The sequence below is a fragment of the Phocoena phocoena genome, chromosome X (genome assembly GCF_963924675.1).
Source record: "Phocoena phocoena chromosome X, mPhoPho1.1, whole genome shotgun sequence".
NCBI classification, from domain to species: Eukaryota; Metazoa; Chordata; class Mammalia; order Artiodactyla; family Phocoenidae; genus Phocoena; species Phocoena phocoena.
Genome location: NC_089240.1, coordinates 60,018,922 through 60,043,490, shown reverse-complemented (window position 1 = coordinate 60,043,490; position 24,569 = coordinate 60,018,922). Strand labels below are relative to the sequence as shown.

Sequence of the window (24,569 nt, the reverse complement as noted above, 5' to 3'; positions counted from 1 at the left end):
CCAAGCATTGACTTCTCTCTAGCTATGAAAGTCCTAGATGGCATCCTCTTCCATTAGAAGGCTGTTTTGCCTACAGTGAAAATCTGTTGTTTAATGTAGCTACCTTCATTGATTATCTTAGCTAGATATGGTGGATAACTTGCTGTAGCTGTTACATTAGCACTTGCTGCTTCACCTTGTACTTTTATGTTAAGGAGTCAGCGTCTTTCCTTAAACCTCATGAACTAATCTCGGCTAGCTTTAAACTTTTGTTCTGTAGCTTCCTCACCTCTCTCAACCTTCATACAATTGAAGAGAGATAGGACCTTGCTCTGGATTAGGCTTTGGCTTAAGGGAATGTTTTGGCTGGTTTGGTCTTCTTTCCAGACCACTAAAACTTTCTGTATCGGTAATAAGACTGTTTCACTATCTTATCATTCATGTGTTCACTGGAGTTGCACTTCTCATTTCCTTCAAGACTTTTTCCTTTGCATTCAGAACTTGGCTAACTGGTACAAGAGGCCTAGCTTTCAGCTTATCTTGGCTTTCAGCATGCCTTCCTCACTAAGCTTAATTATTTCTAGCTTTTGATTTAAAGTGAGAGGCATACGACTCTTCATGTGAACACTTAGAGGCCTTTGTAGGGTTATTAATTGGTTAATTTCAATACTGTTGGGTCTCAGGGACTAGGGAGGCCTGAGGAGAGGGAGAGAGATGGGGGGCTGCCCAGTTGGTGGAGCAGTCAGAATACAGACAACGTTTAAGTTCGCCATCTTGTATGGACACAGTTCATGGCATCCCAGAACAATTACAATAGTAACATCAAAAATCACTGAGCACAGATTACCATAACAAATATAATAATATAAAATTTGAAATATTGCAAGAATGACCAAAATGTGACACAGAAACACAAAGTGAGTAAATGCTATCAGAAAAATGGCACTGATAGAGTTGCTTGATGCAGGATTAACACAAAATGTAAAAACACAGTATCTCGGGGCTTCCCTGGTGGCGCAGTGGTTGAGAGTCCGCCTGCCGATGCAGGGGACACAGGTTCGTGCCCCGGTCTGGGGAGATCCCACATGCTGCGAAGCGGCTGGGCCCATGAGCCATGGCCGCTGAGCCTGCGCGTCCGGAGCCTGTGCTCCGCAATGGGAGAGGCCACAACAGTGAGAGGCCCGCGAAACGCAAAACAAACAAACAAAAAAAACACAGTATCTGTGTTTGTAAAAAACACAGTATCTGTGTTTAGTATGTATGTGTGTATGTATGTAAAAAACACAGTATCTGTGAAGTGCAATAAAGTGAAGTGCAATAAAATGAGGTATTCCTGTACTTGGAAACGGTTTGATCCTGCAGTTAGTAGTACTCCTAACTCTTGCTTGGTATGAAACATTTCCCCATGTGCTTTGTAATTTGGGGTTGTTAGTTTATCTTTAGTGTTAATCTTTTAGAATCCTTTACAACCTGGATTGAGGACATGGCCATATATCTATTTTTTTTTTTGATGTGGACCATTTTTAAAGTCTTTATTGAATTTGTTACAATATTGTTTCTGTTTTATGTTTTGGTTTTTTGGCCCCGAGGCATGTGGGATCTTAGCCCCCCAACAAGGGATTGAACCCACACCCCCTGCATTGGAAGGCGAAGTCTTAACCACTGGACCACCAGGGAAGTCCATGGCCCTACATCTATTTGCCTTAGCCAGATGTCTGAGAGATATCACTCTTTTGGCTACTTCTATTTTGATTTTTCAGCTTTACACATGAGTAGTATAAATTTTTTAAAATAAAATTTATTTATTTATTTTGGGCTGTTTTGGGTCTTCGTTGTTGCACGCGGGCTTTCTCTAGTTGCGGCAAGCAGGGACTACTATTTGTTGTGGTGCACAGGCTTCTCATTGTAGTGGCTTCTCTTGCTGTGGAGCACGGGCTCTAGGCACGCGGGCTTCAGTAGCTGTGGCACGCGGGCTTCAGTAGCTGTGGCACACGGGCTCCATAGTTGCGGCTCGTGGGCTCTAGAGCACAGGCTTAGTAGTTGTGGCACACGAGCTTAGCTGCTTCGCGGCATGTGGGATCCTCCCAGACCAAGGCTCAAACCTGTGTCCCCAGCATTGGCAGGCGGATTCTTAACCATTGCGCCACCAGGGAAGTCCGAGTAGTATAAATTTGAACTCCATATCTATGTGAAGGTAGAGCCTGTTAAAAAATCCTCCAGACTCCCCTCCCCCCGCATGCGCCAATCATCCAGACAAACATTTCTTTTTGGCCTCATTCAGAGATTTGGCACAAGACAGACAAACTTCCAATACCATTAGATAAAAGAGAAAAAAAACCCCAGGATACTCACCATTCCCATACAGTCCACTTCTCCATGTTTTGATGACTCACTACAATCTTTCTGCTTTTGTTTACTTTTCAGAGTCCTCAGGTTGTTGCTTTGTAGATCTTGTTCAGGGCTTTTAGTTGTAATTAGTGGAGGATATAGACTATAGTTGTCATGCTCCATCTTGGCTGGAACTGGAACAGATAGTAATATTTTTAAAAATTAGTTTTTGAGGAGAAATTAAAATTTGGTAGCCTTATGTTATTCCACAAAGTTGTTTTTGAAAATTATCAGTACAGTGAAATTGGAAAAGTCTTGGTTGCTTAGGTAAGACACCAAAAGCACAAGAGAAAAAGGAAAATTAGATGATGTCGGGCTTCATTAAAGTTAAAATTTTTTGGGACTTCCCTGGTGGCACAGTGGTTAAGAATATGCCTGCCAATGCAGGGGACATGGGTTTGAGCCCCTGTCTGGGAAGATCCCACATGCCACAAAGCAACTAAGCCCATGCACCACGACTACTGAGCCTGTGCTCTAGAGCCTGCAAGCCACAACTACTGAGCCCGTGTGCCACAACTACTGAAGCCCATACGCCTAGAGCCTGTGCTCCACAACAAGAGAAGCCACTGCAGTGAGGAGCCCGTGCACCACAACGAAGAGTAGCCCCCGCTTGCCGCAACTAGAGAAAGCCTGCGCGCAGCAACGAAGACCCAACACAGCCATAAATAAATAAATACATACATACATACATACATAAATTTTGCTTCAAATGAAACCATCAGGAAAGTAAAAACACAACCCATAGGAGAAAATAATTGCAAATTATGTATAAGTGTCTGGTATCCAGGATATATTTTTATAAAAATCTCTTACTACTCAGTAGTAAGAAGACAACCCAATTAAAAATGAGCAAAGGATTTGAATAGGTATTTCTCCAAAGAAGGTATACCATAGGCCAATAAGAATATGGAAAGATGCTCAATATCACTAATTATCAGGGAAATGCAAATCAGAAGCACAATGAGGGACCACTTCACACTCACTAAAAATGACTATATTTTTTTAAATGGACAAAAACAATTATTGGTGTGAATGTGGAATAATTAAAACATTTATACACTGCTGGTGGAAATGGTACAACCACTTTGGAAGACAGTTTGGCAGTTCCTCTAAAAGTTAAACATAGAGATACCATATGACCCAGCACTTCCACTCCTAGGTGTATACTCAAGAGAACTGAAAACATGTGTCCACATAAATACTCGTGCATGAATGTTTATAGCACCACTATTTACAACAGCCAAAATATGGAAACAGCCCATATGTCCATCAATTGATGAACAGATAAAATGTGGTATATCCACACTAAAGAATATTATTTGGCCATAAAAATGAATGTAGTGCTGATACATGGTACAACATTAATGAACCCTGAAAACATTATGCCAATTGAAGAAAACCAGCCACAAAAGAACACATATTATATCATTCCATTTACATGAAATGTCCCAAATAGGCAAATATATAGATACAGAAAGTAGAATAGTGTTTGCCTGGGTGTTGGGGTGAGGTGGCACTGGAGGGAATAGAGAATGACTATTAAAGGGTACAAGGTTTCTTTTTGTGGTGATGAAACTGTTCTAAAACTGATAAACAACTTTGTGTATATAGTAAAACCCATTGAGTTGTGTACTTTATTTTTTAAAAAATCTTTATTTATTTTTGGCTGCATCGCTGTTGTTTTTTAAATCAACTCTTGAGTGCACGTCTTTATTTTGTTTTGATTTTAATTGGAGTGTTCTTTTTTTTTTAGAGACAATTTTTTAGAGCAGTTTAAGTTCACAGCAAAATTAAGCAGAAGGTACAGAGATTTCCCATACACATCCTGCTCCTACTCGTGCACAGCCTTCCTAGCTATCAAAGTCCCCACCAAAGTAGTGCGTTTGTTACTACTGATGAGCCTGCATTGACACGTCATTATCACCTAAAGTCCACTGTTTACATTAGAGTTCACTCTTAGTGTTGTATGTTCTAAGGGTTTGGAAAAATGTGTAATGGCATGTATCCATTTATACTTATCATACAGAGTAGTTTCACTGTCCTAGAACTCCTCTGTGCTCCACCTATTCATCCCTCCCTTTCCCCTAACCCTTGCCAACCACTGATCTTTTTACTGACTCTGTAGTTTTGCCTTTTCCACAGTGTCATATAATTGGAATCCTATAGTATGTAGCCTTTTCAGATTGGCTTCTTTCAGTTAGTGATATGCATTTAAGATTCCTCCATGTCTTTTCATAGCTTGATAGCTCATTTCTTTGTAACTTTGAACAATATTCCATTGTCTGAATGTTCCACAGTTTATTTATCTATTCACCTACTCAAGGATGTTTTGGTTGCTTCCAAGTTTTGGCAATTATGAATAAAATACCATCAGCTGTTTTCCTTTTTCTTTCATTTTTGTGAAAATGTCTGCCAAATACCCATGTTGGAATAACTGAGGTTTGTCTAAAAATGGTATTCTGTGACAAATATGGCTTGTTCAGCTTGCAGTTCAAATAATCACACAAGTGTTTTTTTCCTGGAAACAGCTACCACGGTACTTCAACATGCAGGAAAAATGCTTTATGCATACTTCTCATTTCATCATATTGGATATTAAAAAGACATGAACTGGTACAGCCACTTTGGAAGACAGTTTGGCAATTTCTTACAAAACTAAACATACTTTTACTATATAGTCCAGTAATTGCACTCCATGCTATTTGCCCAAAGAAGTTGAAAACTTATGTACACACAAAACCTACACATGGTTGTTTATAGCAGCTTTATTCATAATTGCATCGGATCTTAGTTGCGGCATGCAGGATCTTTCATTGCAGCATGCTGGCTCTTTGTTGCAGTATGCGGGCTTCTCTCTAGTTATGGTGTGCGGGCTCAGTAGTTGCGGCACGCGGGCTCTCTAGTTGTGGCGCGCGGGCTCCAGAGCACATGGGCTCTGTAGTTGTAGCACGAGGGCCTAGATGCCCTGCAGCATGTGGGATCTTAGTTCCCCAGCCAGGGATCGAACCCATGTCCCCTACATTGGAAGGCAGATTCTAAACCACTGGACCACCAGCAAAGTCCCAAGTTGTATACTTTATTATTTTTATTTATTTAAATGTCAAGGGTATTTTAAAATTTTATTTATTTATTTAGGGCTGTGTTGGGTCTTCGTTGCTGGGTGCGGGCTTTTCTCTAGTTGCAGTGAGCGGGGGCCACTCTTAATTGTGGTGCGTGGGCCTCTCATTGCAGTGACTTCTTTTGTTGCAGAGCACAGGTTCTAGGTGCACGGGCTTCAGTAGTTATGGCTCGCTGGCTTAGTTGCTCCACAGCATGTGGGATCTTCCCAGACCAGGGCTCAAACCCGTGTCTCCTGCATTGGCAGGTGGATTCTTAACCACTGTGCCATCAGGGAAGTCCTCTGAGTTGTGTACTTCAAATGGGTGAATTGTATATGTTTATTATAGCTCATTAAAGCTGTTACCCCCCAAAAAAGTCTTGCAACAGATTTTTTTTTACCTAAAATGATATTTGTAGCCTGAAAAATTGGTAAGATTTCTGAAGGAGAGAATGTAGGAAAAGGAGTAGTTTTATAGAAGCTGAGCCTTAGGAAAGCCTCACAGTAAGGGGCTAGGAAGATAAGAAGAACACCTTAAAGTAGGTAAAATACCCAGTAGATTGGCAAAAACTTAGAAGTCGGATAATTCCAGGTGTTGACAAGGATGTGGAACACTGGGAATTCTCATCCACAGCTGATGTTAGTGTAAAGTGGTATACCACTTTGGAATTGCAAGCATGAGTCCTCCTGCTTTGTTCTATTTCAAGATTATTTCAGCATCCCTTGCACTTTCATGTGAATTTTGGGGTCAGCCTGTCAATTTCTACAAAGAAACCAGCTGGAAATTTGATTGCATTGAATCTGTAGATCAATTGGGGGATTATTGCTATCTGAACAATATTAAGTTTTCCAATCAGGAATATGGGATGTATTTTTATTTATTTAGGTCTTTAATTTCTTTCAATAATGTTTTGTAGTTTTCAGTATAGAAGTCTTGCCCTTATTTTTAAAATTTATTCCTATGTATTTTATTCTTTTTGATGCTATTATAAATGGAATTATTTTCTTAACTTCACTTTTGGATTGTTCATTGCTAATATGTGGAATATGTCTTGAGCCCAAGAGATATTCCATCATGCCCGTTAGGAAAGGTGGTAATGCAATAAGTTATAATGCAATCTTAGTTTATTCTTTGGACTGATATTATCTTTATTTGCAAATGCTTTTAATACCAGTAGTTACTTTTTCCCTAACTTTCCATTCTTTAGGCATCTCACCCATGAAACGCAGTAATTTTTTGCAGAGCTTGGAGCTAATGAGTACAGTGTTCATGTAGAGGTTAATTGACATTGTAGAGAGAAAAATTCTATTCTGTGAACCTAGACTGCACTTTTAATCGTAGACTGCTGTGTAAAGATGTACACTGTCAGGCAAAAGTGGAAGCAGGTCCAACTAGCAAGGACTTGGAAAAACCATTTAGAGTACATTGTTATTAATAGTAAGTATGATAGGCGTATCCTATAGGAAAGACAATATGTTTTCTATTTCATTCAGCCATTGTTTGCAAAGGACCTTCGTTGTTATTAAAGTCTCAAAAGAAAACAAACCTAATTGATGTTTGGGGTTTTGCTTACCAAGACAAGGTCTTAACATTCTCACAGTTTAAGTATTGGCCTTGCCATTAAATGCTTGCCACTCAACAGAAATGTTTACATGTTCTTTTCCTTTTACTATTTCATTTAGATTGAATAAAATACCAGAAAATATCCTCAGGAATAGACTGGATGTTATGATTTGATTTTTTTATAATTTTGATTTACTTTGGTCATGATACATCTTGCTGTGGTTGACTAAAACAGGCAATTACTTGAAAATTGTCTTTTATATTTCACAGTGTTAATATCATTGTGATTTCTTTGTTTAAAATAGGAACATTTAACTCCAGGTGGGCTTTCCTTAAAGATGAAAATCCTCTTGAAGTATGAAACAGCTAAAGAAGAATTTCTTGGAGGTAAATAACATCTCTGTGTGTGAAGAGTACACAATTTTGAAATATTAACACCAATTTATTGAATGTAAGATCTTTTGTAGTATACTAGCATAGGTATAATTTGATGGTGACTGAGAAGGAAATTGAGCACATAAGATTGTCAGTCAGGAAGAAAAGGAGAAGGAAGAAAGAATAGTAGCAAATTTAACAAGTAGTAAAAAAGAGCTGAATAAAAGCTATCAGTTTTACTTTAGTCTAGCAGAAAATTGCAGCTGCCCAACCTGCCCACCATGAAGAAAGATAGCCTATTGATAGAAAAAGCCTTTGTAATGCTGTGCCATTTATAATTACTTGTATAAATATTGCTATTTGTTTTTCAAAATTCTCAAGGGACTAGAATGTGCACATCACAACATAAACATCCTGATACACAGCTGTGGGTCATTTGGCAAGTGACAACTTTTCTGTGCTTCAGTTTCTTCATCTTTAAAAGAAATGTAATATTAATGTCTACCTCACTGTGTTGTTTTGAGAATCCTATGAGGAAAAGTATGTAAAGCATTTAGTTCCATGCCTGGTACATAGTTAGTGTGCAATAAATATTACCTATTATTGTAGTTATTATTATTGTTGTTATTACTACTATATAGATGAATTAAGTGAGGCATAATATCTCTATGCACACTGGCCCCTTAACAGTATTTCAATTATGTTTAGTCATAAAAATAATTTACTCTAAATTTTTTAATGTATACATGCTTTATATTTTTTACTGCATAAAAATTTAATTGCATTATAGAGCTGCATTATTTTTACTATATAAAATTATATGTTAGTATAATAACTGATTATCTAGTAAACAATAAGAATTTATAATAAGTAGGGCAGTAATCAGATTTGGAAGTTGCTCTAAATTTAGTGCCAGTTTAGTACTGCTGAAACTTTCTGTGACTTCTAGAATATTAGCCAATCACTAAGAGACCTCAGAAGCTGAAATATATAGAGGATTCTGCATGTCTAGGTAACAGTATCAGCTCAGATATACACAGGTTGAAATTTATTAGGAGCCAGAAAGACAACTCCTCTTTTTTTTCAGTACAGGAATAAACAAACCAACAAACCAATTAAAGGAATAATCTTACTAAAGCTAATATAATATGGGAAGATCAGAGAGATTATTGGAGTCACCTAGTTTGAAGTTGATTAATTTTGGACTCGAATTCCCCATTACAGTTTTTTTTATCAAAATGTAGAAAAGAAACAGAATTTAAAATGAAATTATTCTTTATTTCCAGATTGTTTTTACTTAACTCAGTCTAGATGCTCTTGATCGAGTTGCAACATCAGATTACAAACTAGGAAACTTCATGAATTTAAGTTTTCTATAGTTTAAAATAATAATCTTTCACTTTGTATTAAAAGTATATATGGGGACTTCCCTGGTGGTGCAGTGGTTAAGAATCTGCCTGCCAATGCAGAGGACACGAGTTCGAGCCCTGGTCTGGGAAGATCCCACATGCCCTGAAGCAACTAAGCCCGTGTGCCACAACTACTGAGCCTGTGCTCTAGAGCCCGTGAGCCACAGCTGTTGAGCTCACAAGCCAGAGCTACTGAAACCCGCGCCTAGAGCCCGTGTTCCACAACAAGAGAAGCCACTGCAATGAGAAGTCCACACATCACAATGAAGAGTAGCCCCCACTTGCTGCAACTAGAGAAAGCCCACACGCAGCAACAAAGACCCAATGCAGCCAAAAATTAATTAATTTTAAAAAAAGTATATATGAAACTTGTATTTTTATAATCTCTTCATTTCTTTGCTAATGAAAATACTTCAAGAATGGTCAACCTGGGCTTCCCTGGTGGCACAGTGGTTAAGAATCCACCTGCCAGGGCTTCCCTGGTGGCGTAGTGGTTGAGAGTCCACCTGCCGATGCAGGGGACACGGGTTCGTGCCCTGGTCCAGGAAGATCCCGCATGCCGCAGCGCGGCTGGGCCCGTGAGCCATGGCCACTGAGCCTGCACGTCCGGAAGCCTGTGCTCCGCAACGGGAGAGGCCACAACAGTGAGAGGCCCACGTATTGCAAAAAAAAAAAAAAAAAGAAAGAAAAAGAATCCACCTGCCAGCGCAGGGCACACGGATTCGAGCCCTGGTCCGGGAAGATCCCACATGCCGTGGAGTAACTAAGCCCGTGTGCCACAACTACTGAACCTGCGCTCTAGAGCCTGTGAGCCACAACTACTGAAGCCCTCACACCTAGAGCTCGTGCTCTGCAACAAGAGAGGCCACCGCAATGGGAAGTCTGTGCACCCACTCGCCACAACTAGAGAAAGCCCATGCACAACAATAAAGACCCAACATAGCCAGAAATAAATAAATACATATATTTATTTTAAAAAAAAGAATGGTCAACCTAAGTGGTGTTTTTCATTAGAACTTCACTGGTATTTTTTATAGTAGGAAAAGTAGAAATTTAAAAATATATATAATTTTTTTATTGTGAAAGGGTATAACATACCCATTAAGGAAGTTTCTGGAAAATACTAAAAATAACCATTGTCCACCATCCATTGGAATATCAACTCCTTGGTAGCAGAGATTTTTGTGTGTTTTGTCCACTGCTGGATTCCCAGCACCAAGCACAGTTCCTGGCACAGAGAATACACTCATCAGTTATTTTTTGAATAATCTAAACACAATCACTTTTAGAAATTTGATGATTTATTTTCAGTATTTTTCTATATTAATTTGCTTGTTTTACAGAATTGTGCCTATATAGTACAGACAGCCTTTGTTTTCCAGTTTCGTTTTTTTACTAATCTTATAACCATTTTTCATATTGGTGCATATTCATTTTTTAAATGAAAAACAGTTTTATTTCATACTTAACAATTTTAATGGTTGCATAGTAATTTATCACTACCCTACAGTGGACGCTCAGTATATGTCCTTTTTATTGTTATAATTTATATTGCTTTTAATATCCTTTTCATTACATTTCCCCACATTTATTTCAGATGAATTTTCAGAAGTACAATTTCTGAAGTAAAGGGAATAATAATAATAGCAACTTTCATTTACTGAATGCTTACTAAGTGCTAGGTCCTTTGCTATGTAATTTACATACATTATCTCATGTAACTCTTTCATCAGCCCTGAGAGATTGGTGATTTGTTCTCCACTTTACAGATGACAAAACTGAGGTGCAGAAAAACTAAGTAACTTGCCTATGGCCATGAAAGTGGAAAGTGGTTTCAAATATGGATCTGTCTGACTTCAGAGCCCAAGTTTTTATCCACTGTGTTCTTAGCAGATAGTAGTCAAATTGCTTTTCAAAAAGTTACTTTGCCTGTTTTACTGCACTCTCTCTAGCATTGGATATTATTGCTACATAAAAAGACTTTGGTAAATTGTTAGGCAAGACATGGTATATGGCAAACATTTAGAAAGTAGATTTTGAACAGAGGAAAATTACTGAAAATAGCTAAGGTTCCTAAAAAGTGAAACTAATTTGATTATTTCCTTTGTTCTATTTGTTAGCTATCATGGAAATACTACATTGTGACATGTCTTTAGACTTCTGTCTGAGCATTGCTAAACTGCTGATGTATCATGAAAGGTATAGAAGAAATGATTTTTTCTTTAAAGACTAACATTTTTCTAAGGTTTCCATTAACATATATTGAATTATATCTGTCTATATCTATATATCTACCTCCCTCCATCCATATTCACAGAGCACAATATTTCCCATTGTGCTAATCAAATTAGAAGATGGAACTGCTTGCTTAAATGATTTAAACAATCCGTAGTCAAGTCAATTTTAAAATTTATATTAAAATTTTTTAAAATAAAATGCGAAAGGAGTAAGATAGGGTTTTATAAAACAGGAGTTGACTAGGTTAACTTGTAGGCCAGTGGCATGTGGAACAGGAAGGCATGTGCAAGTGTAGTTCTGCAAATGATATACCTCTCTGGCTCTTCATGGGATCATTAATGTCAAAAGGGACCTTAATGTATTTGCAGACCTCTTAGTGGTTTTCAGACTTCAGTGTTCATCACAGTTACTGGGGAATCACTTGAAAAGATGCTCAACATCGTTAGCCATCAGGGAAATGCAAATCAAAACCACAATGAGAAACTGCTTCACACTACTAGGATGGCTGTAATCAAAACGATAGATAATAACAGAAATTGACAAGGATGTGGAAAAATTATAACCCTCATACACTGCTGGGGGGAATGTGAAATGGTGCAGCCACTTTGGAAACAGCCTGTTAGTTCCTCAATAAGTTAAATAGAGTTACCATATGACCCAGCAGTTCCACTCCTAAGTTAAACAGGAAACGTGTCCGTACAGACACGTGTATATGAATGTTCATAACAGCATTATTTTTAATAATCAAATGTGGAAACAACCAAAATGTCTGTCAACTGATGAAAAGATAAACAAAATGTAGTATACTCATTTGGCAATAAAAAGAAACAGAGTACTGATACATGTTATAACGTGGATGAACCTTAAAAACATGGTAAGTGAAAGAAGCCAGTCACAAAGACCACATATTGTATCATTCCATTTTTATGATATTTCCAGAACAGGCACATTTATAGAAGCAGATAGTAGATTTGTGGTTGCCTAGGGCTTTGAGAATTGGGGGGATACGTGGAGCAACTACTAATGGGCATGGGGGGTCTCTCTTTGGCATAATGAAAATGTTCTGAAATTGTATGATGGTTGCACAACTCTGGGAATATACTAAAAACCATTGAATCATACACTTCAAATGGATGAATTGTATGGTATGTGAATTATACCTCAATAAAGCTTATTAAAAAATAATCACTAGTGAATGTGGTAAAAGCAGAGAGATCAGGCCCTACCTTACTCCAACAATCCCAGACCTCTGTATTCTATATTAGTCCTCCAGGTGGTTCTGAGAACCACTGTTTTGTTTAATTTTTAAAATTGAAGTATAGTTAATTTACCATATTATATTAGTGTCAGGTGTACAACATAGTGATTCAATATTTTTATAGATTATACTCCATTTAAAGTTATTATAAAATACTGACTATATTCTCTGTGGTGTACAATATATCCTTGTAGCTTATTTATTTCATACATAGTAGTTCGTGCCTCTTAATCCCCTACCCGTTTGCCACTACCCCCTTCCCTTTCCTCATTGGTAACCACTACTCTTTTCTATATGTGTGAGTCTATTTCTGTTTTGTTACATTTGTTCATTTTAGTTTTTAGATTCCACATGTAAGTGATAACATACAGTATTTGTCTTTCTATGTCTGACCTATTTCACTAAGCATAATACCCTCTAAGTCCATCTATGTTGTTGCAATGGCAAGATTTCATTCTTTTTTATGGCTGAGTAACATTCCATTTTATATATATACCACATCTTCTTTATCCATTTATCTGTTGATGGGTTGCTTCTGTATCTTGGCAGTTGTAAATAATGCTGCTGTGAACATTGGGGTGCATGTATCTTTTCGAATTAGTGTTTTTGTTTGTTTTGAATATATACCCAGGAGTGGAATTGCTGGATCATATGGTAGTTCTATTTTTAGTTTTTTGAGGAACCTCCATACTGTTTTTCACAGTGGCTGCACCAATTTACATTCCCACCAACAGTGCAAGAGGGCTCCCTTTTCTCTACATCCTCACCAAAATTTGTTATTTGTGGTCTTTTTGATCATAGCCATTCTGACGTGTGTGAGGTGACATCTCAGTGTGGTTTTGATTTGCATTTCTCTAATGATTAGTGATGTTGAGCATATTTCATGTGCCTGTTGGCCATCTGTATATCTTCTTTGGAAAAATGTTTGTTCAGGTCCTCTGCCCTTTTTTTAATCAGGTTGTTTGTTTTCTTGATATTGAGTTGTATGAGCTGTTGATGTATTTTGCATCTTAACTCCTGTTGGTCATATCATTTGCAAATATTTTCTCCTGTTCAGTAGGTTATCTTTTCATTTTGTTGATGGTTTCCTTTGCTGTGCAAGAGCTTTTACTTAATTAGGCCCCATTTGTTTATTTTTGCTTCTGTTTCCTTTGCCTTAGGAGACAAATCCAAAAAAATAACTGCTACTATTTATGTCAAAGAGTGTTCTGCCTATATTTTCTTCTAGGAGTTTTATAATTTCCAGTCTTAACGTTTAGGTCTTTAATCCATGTTGAATTTATTTTTGTATATTGTCTGAGAAAATGTTCTAATTCCATTCTTTTACATGTAAGCTAGCCAGTTTTCCCAGCACCAGTTGTTGAAGAGACTGTCTTTTCTCTCTTGTATATTTTTGCCTCCTTTGTTGTAGATTAATTGACCATAGGTGCGTGGGTTTATTTCTGGGCTGTCTATTCTGTTGCATTGATCTGTGTTTGTGCCAGTACCATACTGTTTTGATTACTGTAGCTTTGTAGTATAGCCTGAAGTCAAGGAGTGTGATACCTCCAACTTTATTCTTTTTTCTCAAGATGGTTTTGACTGTTTGCAGTCTTTTGTGGTTCCATATAAATTTTAGGATTTTTTGTTCCAGTTCTGTGAAAAATGTCACGGGTATTTTGATAGGGATTGCATTAAATCTGTAGATTGCTTTGGGCAGTATGGGCATTTTAACAATGCTCCTAGTGTTCTTATCACTTTAGGAAATTATAAGGGCTGTAGAGGCTCAGTTCTGAGAATCGGGGGCAGAGACCAACATTTATTTTCTGTTATCTCATACATACTTAATAAGCTGTTAAGTTTCAACCTGATTGTTACAGCTTATTCTTTTTCAGTTCTGATTTTTGTGAATTTTGATTCTGTCACACAGTATATTAACTACTCCTCCCAGTTTATGTCATCCTCAGATTTGGTAGGCATGCCCACCTGTCTTCATTTAATTCAGATTAGCACACTTTTTCTTAAAGGACAAGATAGTATATATTTTAGATTTGCGGGCCACAGAGTTTCTGTCACAACTCCTCAACTCTGCCATTATAGTGCAAAAGCAGCCATAGACAATATATAAATAAATGTGGGTGGCTGTGTCCCAATAAAACTCTTTCCCAGTTTCTTTTATTGTGGTAAAATACACATAACTTACTATACTAATCATAAAGTGTACACTTCATTGGTAACGGGTACATTCATATTCTGCAAACATCACCACAGTCCATCTCCAGAACTCTTTTCATCTTGCAAAACTGAAACTCTTTACCCATTAAACAATAAATTCTCTGTTCCCCACTTCTCCCAGTCCTTGGCAACCACCATTCTACTTTTCATCTCTATGAATTTGACTACTCTAGGTACGTTATTTAAGTGGAATCATGCAGTATTTGTCTTTTTGTGACTGACTCATTTCACTTAACATAATGTCCTCAAGTTTCACCCATGTTGTAGCATGTGTCAGAATTTTGTTCCATTTTAAGGCTTAAGAATATTCCATTGTGTGTATATACCACATTTTGCTTATCCATTTATTTACAGATGGAAGATAAAACTTCCATGTTTTAGCTATTATGACTAATGCTGCTGTGAATGTAGATGTAAAAATATTTCTTTGAGAACATGCTTTTGATTCTTTTGGTTATATGCCCAGAAGTGGAACTGCTGGATAATGTAATTCTATTTTTAATTTTTTGAGGAACTGTCATACTGTTTTCACAGTGGATGTACCATTTTGCATTCCCACCAGCAGTACACTAGAGTTCTAATTTCTCTACATTCTCATCAACTTTTAAAAAAAAATATATTAGTAGCCATCCTAATGAGTGTGAGGTGGTATCATGTAGTTTTGATTTGCATTTCCTTAATGACTAGTCATGTTGACCATCTTTTCATCATTTTTGGCCATTTGTATATCTTCTTTGGAGAAATGTCTGTTTTAGTCCTCTGCCTGTTTTTTAATCAAGTCGTTTGGTGTTTAATGTTGAGTTTTAGGAGTTCTCTATGTATTCTGGATATCAGTCCCTTATCATATAAATCATTTGCAAATATTTTCTTCCATTCTTTGGGTTGCCTTTTTACTCTATTGATAGTGCCTTCTGATACAAAATACTTAAAATTTTTCATAAAATCCAATTTGTGGGTTTTTTTTTGTTTGTTTCCTGTTCTTTTGTTGTCATATCTAAGAAATCATTAACAAATCCAATGACATGAAGATTTTCCCCTTTGTTTTCTTCTAGGAGTTTTATAGTTTTAGGTCTTAACATTTAGGTCGTGGATCTATTTTGAGTTAATTTTTGTACATGGTGTAAAGTAAGGGTCCAACTTCATTCTTTTGCATGTGATACTGGTTTTCTCAGTATCATTTGTTGAGAAGACTGTCTTTTCCCCATTGAATGGTCTTGGCACTCTTGTCAAAAATCATTTGAATATGTATGTGAGTTTGTTTCTGTGTATTCTGTTCTCTTCCATTTCTTTTTTTTTAACTGTTATTTTGTAGTAAGTTTTGAAATCAGTTAATACGAGTTCTCCAGCTTTGTTCTTTTTCAGAATCATTTTGATTCTTCAGAGTTCCTTGAGATTGCATATGAATTTTAGGGTGAATTGTTCTATTTCTTCAAAAAAATCATTGGGATTTTGATATGGGCTTCATTTAATCTGTAGATCACTTTGGATAGTATTGGCGTCTTAACAATACTGTCTTCCAATTCATGAACATGGAATTTCTTTCCATTTATTTATGTGTCCTCTAATTTTGTTTAGAAATGTCTTGCAGATTTTATCATACAAGTCCTTCACTTCCCTGGTTAAGTTAATGCTTAAGTATTTTTTATGCTATTGTATATGAGATTGTTTTCTTAATTTTCTTTTCAGATTGTTTGTCTGTATATAGAAATGCAACTGATTTTTGCATGTTGACTTTGTGTCCTGCTACTTCGTTGAATTCACTTAGTAGTTTTAATAGGTTTTTTTGTGGAATCTTTAGGGTTTTTTACATATAAGATCATAATCATCTATGAACAAAGATAATTTTACTTCCCTTCCAATTTGAATGGATGGCTTTTATTTCTTTTCCTTGCTTAATTTCTCTGGCTATGATGTCCAATACTATGTTGAACAAAAGTGGCTAAAGCAGGCCTCCTTGCCTTGTTCCTGATTTTAGAGGAAAGTTTCAGCCTTTCACTGTTGAGTATGATGTTCACTGTGGGTTTTTCCAATATGGCTTTTTAAAAAAAATTTATTTCCTTCCTTCCTTCCTTCCTTCCTTCCTCCCTCCCTCCCTCCCTCCCTCCCTCCCTCCCTCCCTCCCTCCCTCCCTCCCTCCCTCCCTTCCTCCCTTTCTCTCTCTTTCTTTCTTGGCTGCATTGGGTCTTAGTTGTGGCATGCAGGATCTGCTTTGAGGCACGCGAGATCCTTTTGTTGCGGCACATGGGCACTTTGTTGTGGCGTGCAGGGCTTCTCTCTAGTTGTGGGGTGCGGGTTTTTCTGTCTCTAGTGCGGGCTCCAGAGCTCATGGGCTCTGTAGTTTGTGGCACGCGGGCTCTCTCGTTGAGGTGTGCGAGCTCAGTAGTTGTGGCACGTGGGCTTAGTTGCGCTGTGGCACGTGGGATCTTAGTTCACTGACCAGGGGTTGAACCCGTGTTCCCTGCATTGGAAGGCGGATTCTTCACCACTGGACCACCAGGAAATTTCCACATATGGCTTTTATTATGTTGAGGTAGTTTCCTACCCTTAGCTTGTTGTGTGTGTTTATTATGAAAGGGTGTTGAATTTTTCAGATGATTCTTCTGCATTTGTTGAGATGATCATGTGATTTTTATCTTTCATCCTGTTAATGTGGTATATAACATTTACTGATTTTTGTATTTTGAACCATCTTTACATCCCAGGAATAAGTCCCACTTGGTCATGGTGTATGATCTTTTTAATATGCTGTTGAATTTGGTTTGGTGGTATTTTGTTGAGGATTTTTACACTATATTCATCAGTGATATTGGCCTGTTGTTTTCTTTTCTCATAGTGTCTTTTTCTGTTTTTGTATCAGGGTAATGCTGGCATCATAAAATAAGTATGGAAGTGTTCCCTCCTCTTCAATTTTTTGGAAGAGTTTGAGAAGAATTGCCATTAATTTTTCTTTAAATATTTGGTAGAATTTATGAGTGAAGCCATCAGATCCTGGGCTTTTCTATGTTAGAAGGTTTTTGATTACTGCTTCAATCTCTTTACTAGTTATACGTCTGTCAGGTTTTCTATTTCTTCATGATTCAGGCTTGGTACATTTCTAGGAATTGATGCATTTATTTCTTCTAGGTTATCTAATTTATTAGTGTATAAGTTTTAGTAGTGGTCTTTTATAATCCTTTTGATTTCTGTGGCATCAGTCCTAATGTCTCCTCTTTCATCTCTGATTTTATTTATTTGAGTCTTCTTGCTTTTTTTCTTAGTTAACTATCTAGCTAAAGGTTTGTCAGTTTTATCATTTAAAAAAACCAACTCTTAGTTTCATTGAGTATTTTATTATTTTGTTCTGGCCTCTATTTCATTTATTTCTGCTCTAATTTTATTATTTCCTCCCTTCTGCTAGCTTTTGGTTTAGTTCTTCTCCTCATTCCCTAAGTTCTAAAGTTAGGTGGTTGACTTGAGACTTTTCTTGTTTTAATGTAAGCTTTTATAGTTATAAATTTCTCCCATAGCGCTGCTTTTTCTGTGTCCCATAAGTCTTAGTATGTTGTGTTTTCATTTTTATTCTTCCCTAAGTATTTTCTAATCTCCCTTGTGATTTCTTCTTTGATTCATTGGTTGCTTAAGGCTTGTTTAATTTCTACAGTTCTGAATTTTCCAGACTTCAAGACTGAGAAACTTATCCCCCCAATACTACATTCAAAAGGAATTTATCACATAAGAGTGAGTTTGCAAATCAGTGGACCTATGACCTGGGTATGACCACAGATGTGTTGCATAGGGATGCATTAATTGCCAGCATTTAACAATTTCACATAAAAATTTGGATTTTTGAGTTCTCTTGAAAAACTTGAAAAAAATCTGGAAACACTTGGTTAATATTGCCACTAAGCAATAATCAGTTGGAACCAAGTGGCAGTTGTTACCTTCAGACGTGGGACATGTATTCTCCAGTTTGACATAGTCCCCACAATGCCTTATTTTCTCCCATATCCTGTGTGTCAGGTTGTCATTTATCATCTTCTTTGTGTCATTATTCTTATAGCAGATATAAGAGGAAAATAAATGTCCATGGCATCCACATCTCTATCAAAAGTGAGGGAATGAAAGCTAGACTGAAAGGAAATTAAAAAATATTCCTGTGTTTAATATGCAAAGAAGTGTGTTGGTATCAAATGAGTACAACTTAATAGTTCATTATGAAATGAAATAAAGTAGAAACGGTGGCTAGTATACACAAAAGCAATGTAATGAAAACTTATCAAATTCAATAACAGGACTGAAATTTCAACCAGGTTTATTTTGGAAAGTTAATAAAATAAGCTATCCTGTTGTAAAATGCAGTTATATAGTTTTATATTAAGGAAAACAATTGCCCAGGCATTAAACCCTTTTAAAGATGACAAGTTTACAAAAGTGCGTCTACTGAGTGAGTCATAAAATGTATTCTTAAGTTTCAGGTGTAAATCTAACCAGAAATGCTGTTGTTTGGCATGTTGAAGGTATGACTGATAATTTATTAGACAGGTTGCTTTAAAAGAGTTATTTGTGGTATTTCTGTTGCATGGACATATGTAATACTGCACAGTAAAGCGTATTTACTTGTGGTGTCAATGAAAATTTTGATAAGACAGAACTTTTGAACATAGTACCTGTGTCGTATAAGTTTAATGTAGATTGATCAAAACAATTTGTGTGTGACTACAGGAGATATTTCTGCAATGGTTAGTTATTAGGATAAATCTTGATTTGGAACTTAAATCCAAGGTGGAAGTATTTTTTAAGAATATAAGACAAGTCTATTAATTGTATAATTTACCAGGAAACACTGTGCTAAAAAGCTAAAAATGAAACATGTGGATGTAGTAATAACACATGTATGCTGGATATTCTTCTGTGGCTTCAAAAGAGATTATTGCTTTGCTGGGTGAATTTGATGCACAGTAGAGTAGTTGCCTCTACTTCTTGGAATTTAAGGGGCTTAGTTGGATGTGGTGCTGTCACATGTTGGGTTACCCTAGAAGTGGATTTTAAAGATGGAGATTAGTGTACAGATAATTTATTAAGGGGTGGTCTCAGCATCAACACCTATGAGGGAAAGGAAAGGAGGCAGGGCTAGGTAAAGGGAGAAGTTGGGCTGATGTAAAGTCACCATAAGGCTTCGGCTTTACCCCATGGCATGCTCTGAAGCTGGGATGGCCATTCAGAATTGTCCTCAGTTAGGGTGAGAAAACCAGGTCTAGCCCAGTGTTTACTAGTCATTGGATGCCAGCTGCCTTGGGAAGGGAGCATAACCTTGGATGAGGTAGCTCTCTTCAGCCTAGGTAATTCCTAAAGAGCAACCTGGAAATAAATATTTTAGTGTTGAAGGGAAAATCTGGGTGACGCAGCATAGCATTCATGACAGGTGCTAAAGAGATCTTTTTGAACTGTTGAAAGAATTAAACTTACGTCATCTATGGGAAAAACCCCTGCCTCAGCTCAAAGACTTGACCTCTGTGGTGAATATGACAACTCATGTAAACACTCTGAATCTCTCTACAAATGCAGTAAGTAAATGAATGTAAATTTAAATTCACATGTTCTTAGGGAAGTTGTTTCTTTGGGAAACTCATTTAGCAGGGACTAATCTGACTCACTTTTCTATGCTGAAACTGATTCCCAGAGATGGAAGTGATTACCTGAGCTACATACTCAAAGTTTTAGACTTGAAGATGGAATTCTTAAGAATATGTTTTCTGATTTCCAACATTATAATAGTGAAAAATATTGTTTATTTTGCCTTTCTCAATTAATATTACTAATGTGAATAAAGAACTACAAATTGACCTTCACTATACTGTGGTACTAAATTCTAATTAGACAAATATGGAATATCAGATGTAGTAGACATTTACTGCTTTTGGTCAGTCATCACTCATTCATCTACTTTCTTATTGATAACATTATCCAAATTTCCATTTAGGTATCTACTTCTTCCCTATCAGTATGCATGGACATTGACATATTGATGTAGAAGAAAAAGTTTCAGTTTTCTGTTTCCAAATCAAGAAGATAATCAGTTTCAAAAGGAAAATTTGATAAATTAAGTGTTTATATTTTTAGATTTCAAATTTAAAATATAGCTTCTATTTTTTACAGGTTTGTACTATGTTAGCATGCTTGTACAATCATTCAGTTAATAATAAAGCTTGATTACATATCTCGCAGGTTTTTGTTTTAACATCTTTATTGGAGTATAATTGCTTTACAATGGTGTGTTAGTTTCTGCTGTATAACAAAGTGAATCAGCTATACGTATACATACATCCCCATATCTCCTCCCTCTTGCATCTCCCTCCCACCCTACCTGTCCCACTCCTCTAGGTGGGCACAAAGCACTGAGCTGAGCTCCCTGTGCTATGCAGCTGTTTCCCACTAGCTATCTGTTTTACATTAGGTAGTCTGTATATGTTATATGTCCATGCCAATCTCTCACTTCATCCCAGCTTCCCCTTCCCCTCCCCGAGTCCTCCAGTCCATTCTCTACATCTGCATCTTTATTCCTGTCCCGCCCCTAGGTTCTTCAAAGTGATGTTTGTTTGTTTTTTTAGATTCCATATATATGTGTTAGCATATGGTATTTTTTTTTCTCTTTCTGACTTACTTCACTCTGTATGACACACTCTAGGTCTATCCACCTCAATACAAATAACTCAGTTTTGTTTCTTTTTATGGCTGAGTAATATTCCATTATATATATGTACCACATCTTCTTTATCCATTTATCTGTCAGTGGGCAGTTAGGTTGCTTCCATGTCCTGGCTATTGTAAATAGTGCTGCAGTGAACATTGTGGTACGTGACTCTTTTTTATTTGAACATTGTGGTACATGACTCTTTTTTTTTTTTTTTTTTTTTTTTTTTTTGCGGTATGCGGGCCTCTCACTGCTGTGCTCTCTCCCGTTGCGGAGCACAGGCTCCGGATGTGCAGGCTCAGCGGCCATGGCTCATGGGCCCAGCTGCTCTGCGGCACATTGGATCCTCCAGGACCAGGGCACGAAACCATGTCCCCTGCATCAGCAGGCGGACTCTCAACCACTGCGCCACCAGGGAAGCCCTACATGACTCTTTTTGAATTATGGTTTTCTCAGGTTATATGCCCAGGAGTGGGATTGCTGGATCATATGGTAGCTCTGTTTTCTGTTTTTTAAGGATACTCCATACTGTTCTCCATAGTGGCTGTACCAGTTTACATTCCCACCAGCAGTGTAGGAGGGTTCCCTTTTAGGCACATCCTCTCCAGCATTTATTACTTGTAGACTTTTTGATGATGGCCATTTGGACTGGTGTGAGGTGATACCTCATTGTAGTTTTGATTTTCATTTTTCTAATAATTAGTGATGTTGAGCACCTTTTCATGTGGTTTTTAGCCATCTGTATGTTTTACTTTGAGAAATGTCTATTTAGATCTTCCACCCATTTTTTGATTGGGTAGTTTGTTTTTCTGATGTTGAGCTGTGTGAGCTGTTTGTATGTTTTGGAGATGAATCCCTTGTCAGTTGCTTTGTTTTCAAATACTTTCTCCCATTCTGAGGGTTGTCTTTTCGTTTTGTTTATGGTTTCCTTTGCTGTGCAAAAGCTTTTAAGTTTAATAAGATCACATTTGTTTATTTTTGTTTTTATTTTCATTACTCTAGGAGGTGGATCAAAAAAGATCTTGCTACTATTTATGTCAAAGAGTCTTCTGCCTATGTTCTCCTCTGAGAATTTTATACTATCCAGCCTTACATTTAGGTCTTTAATCCATTTTGATTTTATTTTTGTGTACGGTGTTAGCAAGTGTTCTAATTTCATTCTTTTACATATAGCTGTCCAGTTTTCCCAGCACCACTTATTGGAGAGACTGTCTTTTCTCCATTGTATATTCTTATCTCCTCTTTCATAGATTCGGTGACCAAAAGTGCATGGATTTATTTCTGGACTTTTATCCTATTCCATTAATCTATATTTCTGTTTTTGTGCCAGTACCATACTGTCTTGATTACTGTAGCTTTGTAGTATAGTCTGAAGTCAGGGAGCCTGATTCCTCCAGCTCTGTTTTTCTTTCTCAAGATTGCTTTGGCTCTTTGGGGTCTTTTGTGTTTCCAATAAATTGTGAAATTTTTTGTTCTCTTTCTGTGAAAAATGCCATTGATAGTTTGATAGGGATTGCATTGAATCTGTAGATTGCTTTGGGTAGTAGAGTCATTTTCACAATGTTATTCTTCCAATCCAAGAACATGGTATATTTCTCCATCTGTGTCACCTTGATTTCTTTCATCAGTATCTTATAGTTTTCTGAGTACAGGTCTTTTGCCTCTTTAAGTACGTTTATTCATAGGTATTTTATTCTTTTTGTTGCAGTGGTAAATGGGGTTGTTTCCTTAATCTCTCTTTCTGATCTTTCACTGTTAGCATATAGGAATGCAAGAGATTTCTGTGTATGAGGTTTTTTTTTGGGTTTTTTTTTTTTTTTTTTTTTTTTTTTTTTTTTTTGCGGTACGCAGGCCTCTCACTGTTGTGGCCTCTCCCGTTGCAGAGCACAGGCTCCGGACGCGCAGGCTCAGCGGCCATGGCTCACGGGCCCAGCCACTCCGCGGCATGTGGGATCTTCCCGGACCGGGGCACGAACCAGTGTCCCCTGCGTCGGCAGGTGGACTCTCAACCACTGCGCCACCAGGGAAGCCCTGTATGAGTTTTCTATTGTGAAACTTTACCAAATTCATTAATGAACTCTAGTAGTTTTCTAGTAGCATCTTTAGGATTTTTCTGTGTATAGTATCACGTCATCTGCAAACAGTGACAGTTTTACTTCTTTTCCAATTTAGATTCCTTTTATTTCTTCTTCTTCTCTGATAGCCATGGCTAGGACTTCCAAAACTATCTTGAATAGAAGTGGCGAGAGTGGACCTCCGTATTACTGATCTTAGAGGAAATGCTTTCAGCTTTTTACCATTGAGTATTATGTTAGCTGTACGTTTGTCATATATGTCCTTTATGATGTTGAGGTGGGTTCCCTGTAAGCCCACTTTCTGGACAACACTATGAGATTAGAAATCAGTTACAGGAAAAACACCTGTGAAAAACCACAAACCCATGGAGGCTAACAATATGTTACTACGTATTCAATGGATCACTGAAGAAACAAATCAAAGAGGATATCAAAGAATAGCTAGAGACAAACAACAATGAAAACACAGCAATCCAAAACCTATAGGACACTGCAAAAGCAGTTCTAAGAGAGACGTTTATAGCAATACAATCTTACTTCAAGAAACAAGAAAAATCTAAAATAAACCACCTATCTTCACACCTATAGCAACCAGAGAAAGAAGACAAACAAAACCCAAAGTTAGTAGAAGGAAAGAAATCATAAAGATCACAGCAGAAATAAATGAAATAGAGATGAAGACAATAACAGCAAAGATTAATGAAACTGAAAGCTGGTTCTTTGAGAAGATGAACAAAATTTATAAACCTTTAGCTGGACTCATCAAGAAAAAGAGGGAGAGGAATTAAATCAATAAAATTAGAAATGAAAAAGGAAATGTTATAACAGATACCACAGAAATACAAAGGATCATGAGAGATTACTACAAGCAACTATATGCCAATAAAATGGACAACCAGAAGAAATGGACAAATTCTTAGAAAGATACAACCGTCCAGGTCTGAGCCAGGAAGAAATAGAAAATATGAATAGACCAGTCACAAGTACTGAAATTGAAGCTGTGATTAAAAGTCTTAAAACAAACAAAAGTCCAAGACCAGATGGCTTCACAGGCGAATTCTATGAGACATTTATAGAAGAGTTAACACCTACTCTTCTGAAACTCTTGCAAAAATTTGCAGAGGAAGGAACACTCCCAAGCTCATTTTATGAGGCCACCATCACCCTGATACCAAAATGAGACAAAGATATCCCCAAAAAAGGAAATTACAGGCCAGTATCACTGATGAATAGAGATGCTAAAGTCCTCAACAAAATACTAGCACACTGAATCCAACAACACATTAAAAGGATCATACACCT

General features: G+C 37.1%; 1 protein-coding gene across 1 annotated transcript in view; it reads left to right on the top strand.

Annotated features, from left to right (window-relative positions):
• The window catches only part of TEX11 (testis expressed 11), a 338,390-nt gene that overhangs the window by 154,573 nt on the left and 159,248 nt on the right, over positions 1–24,569 (top strand). The window contains exons 12-13 of the mRNA XM_065900178.1: positions 7,334–7,415; positions 10,933–11,011. Of these exons, the coding sequence (XP_065756250.1) occupies positions 7,334–7,415; positions 10,933–11,011 (161 nt within the window). The remainder of the gene's footprint in view (positions 1–7,333; positions 7,416–10,932; positions 11,012–24,569) is intronic.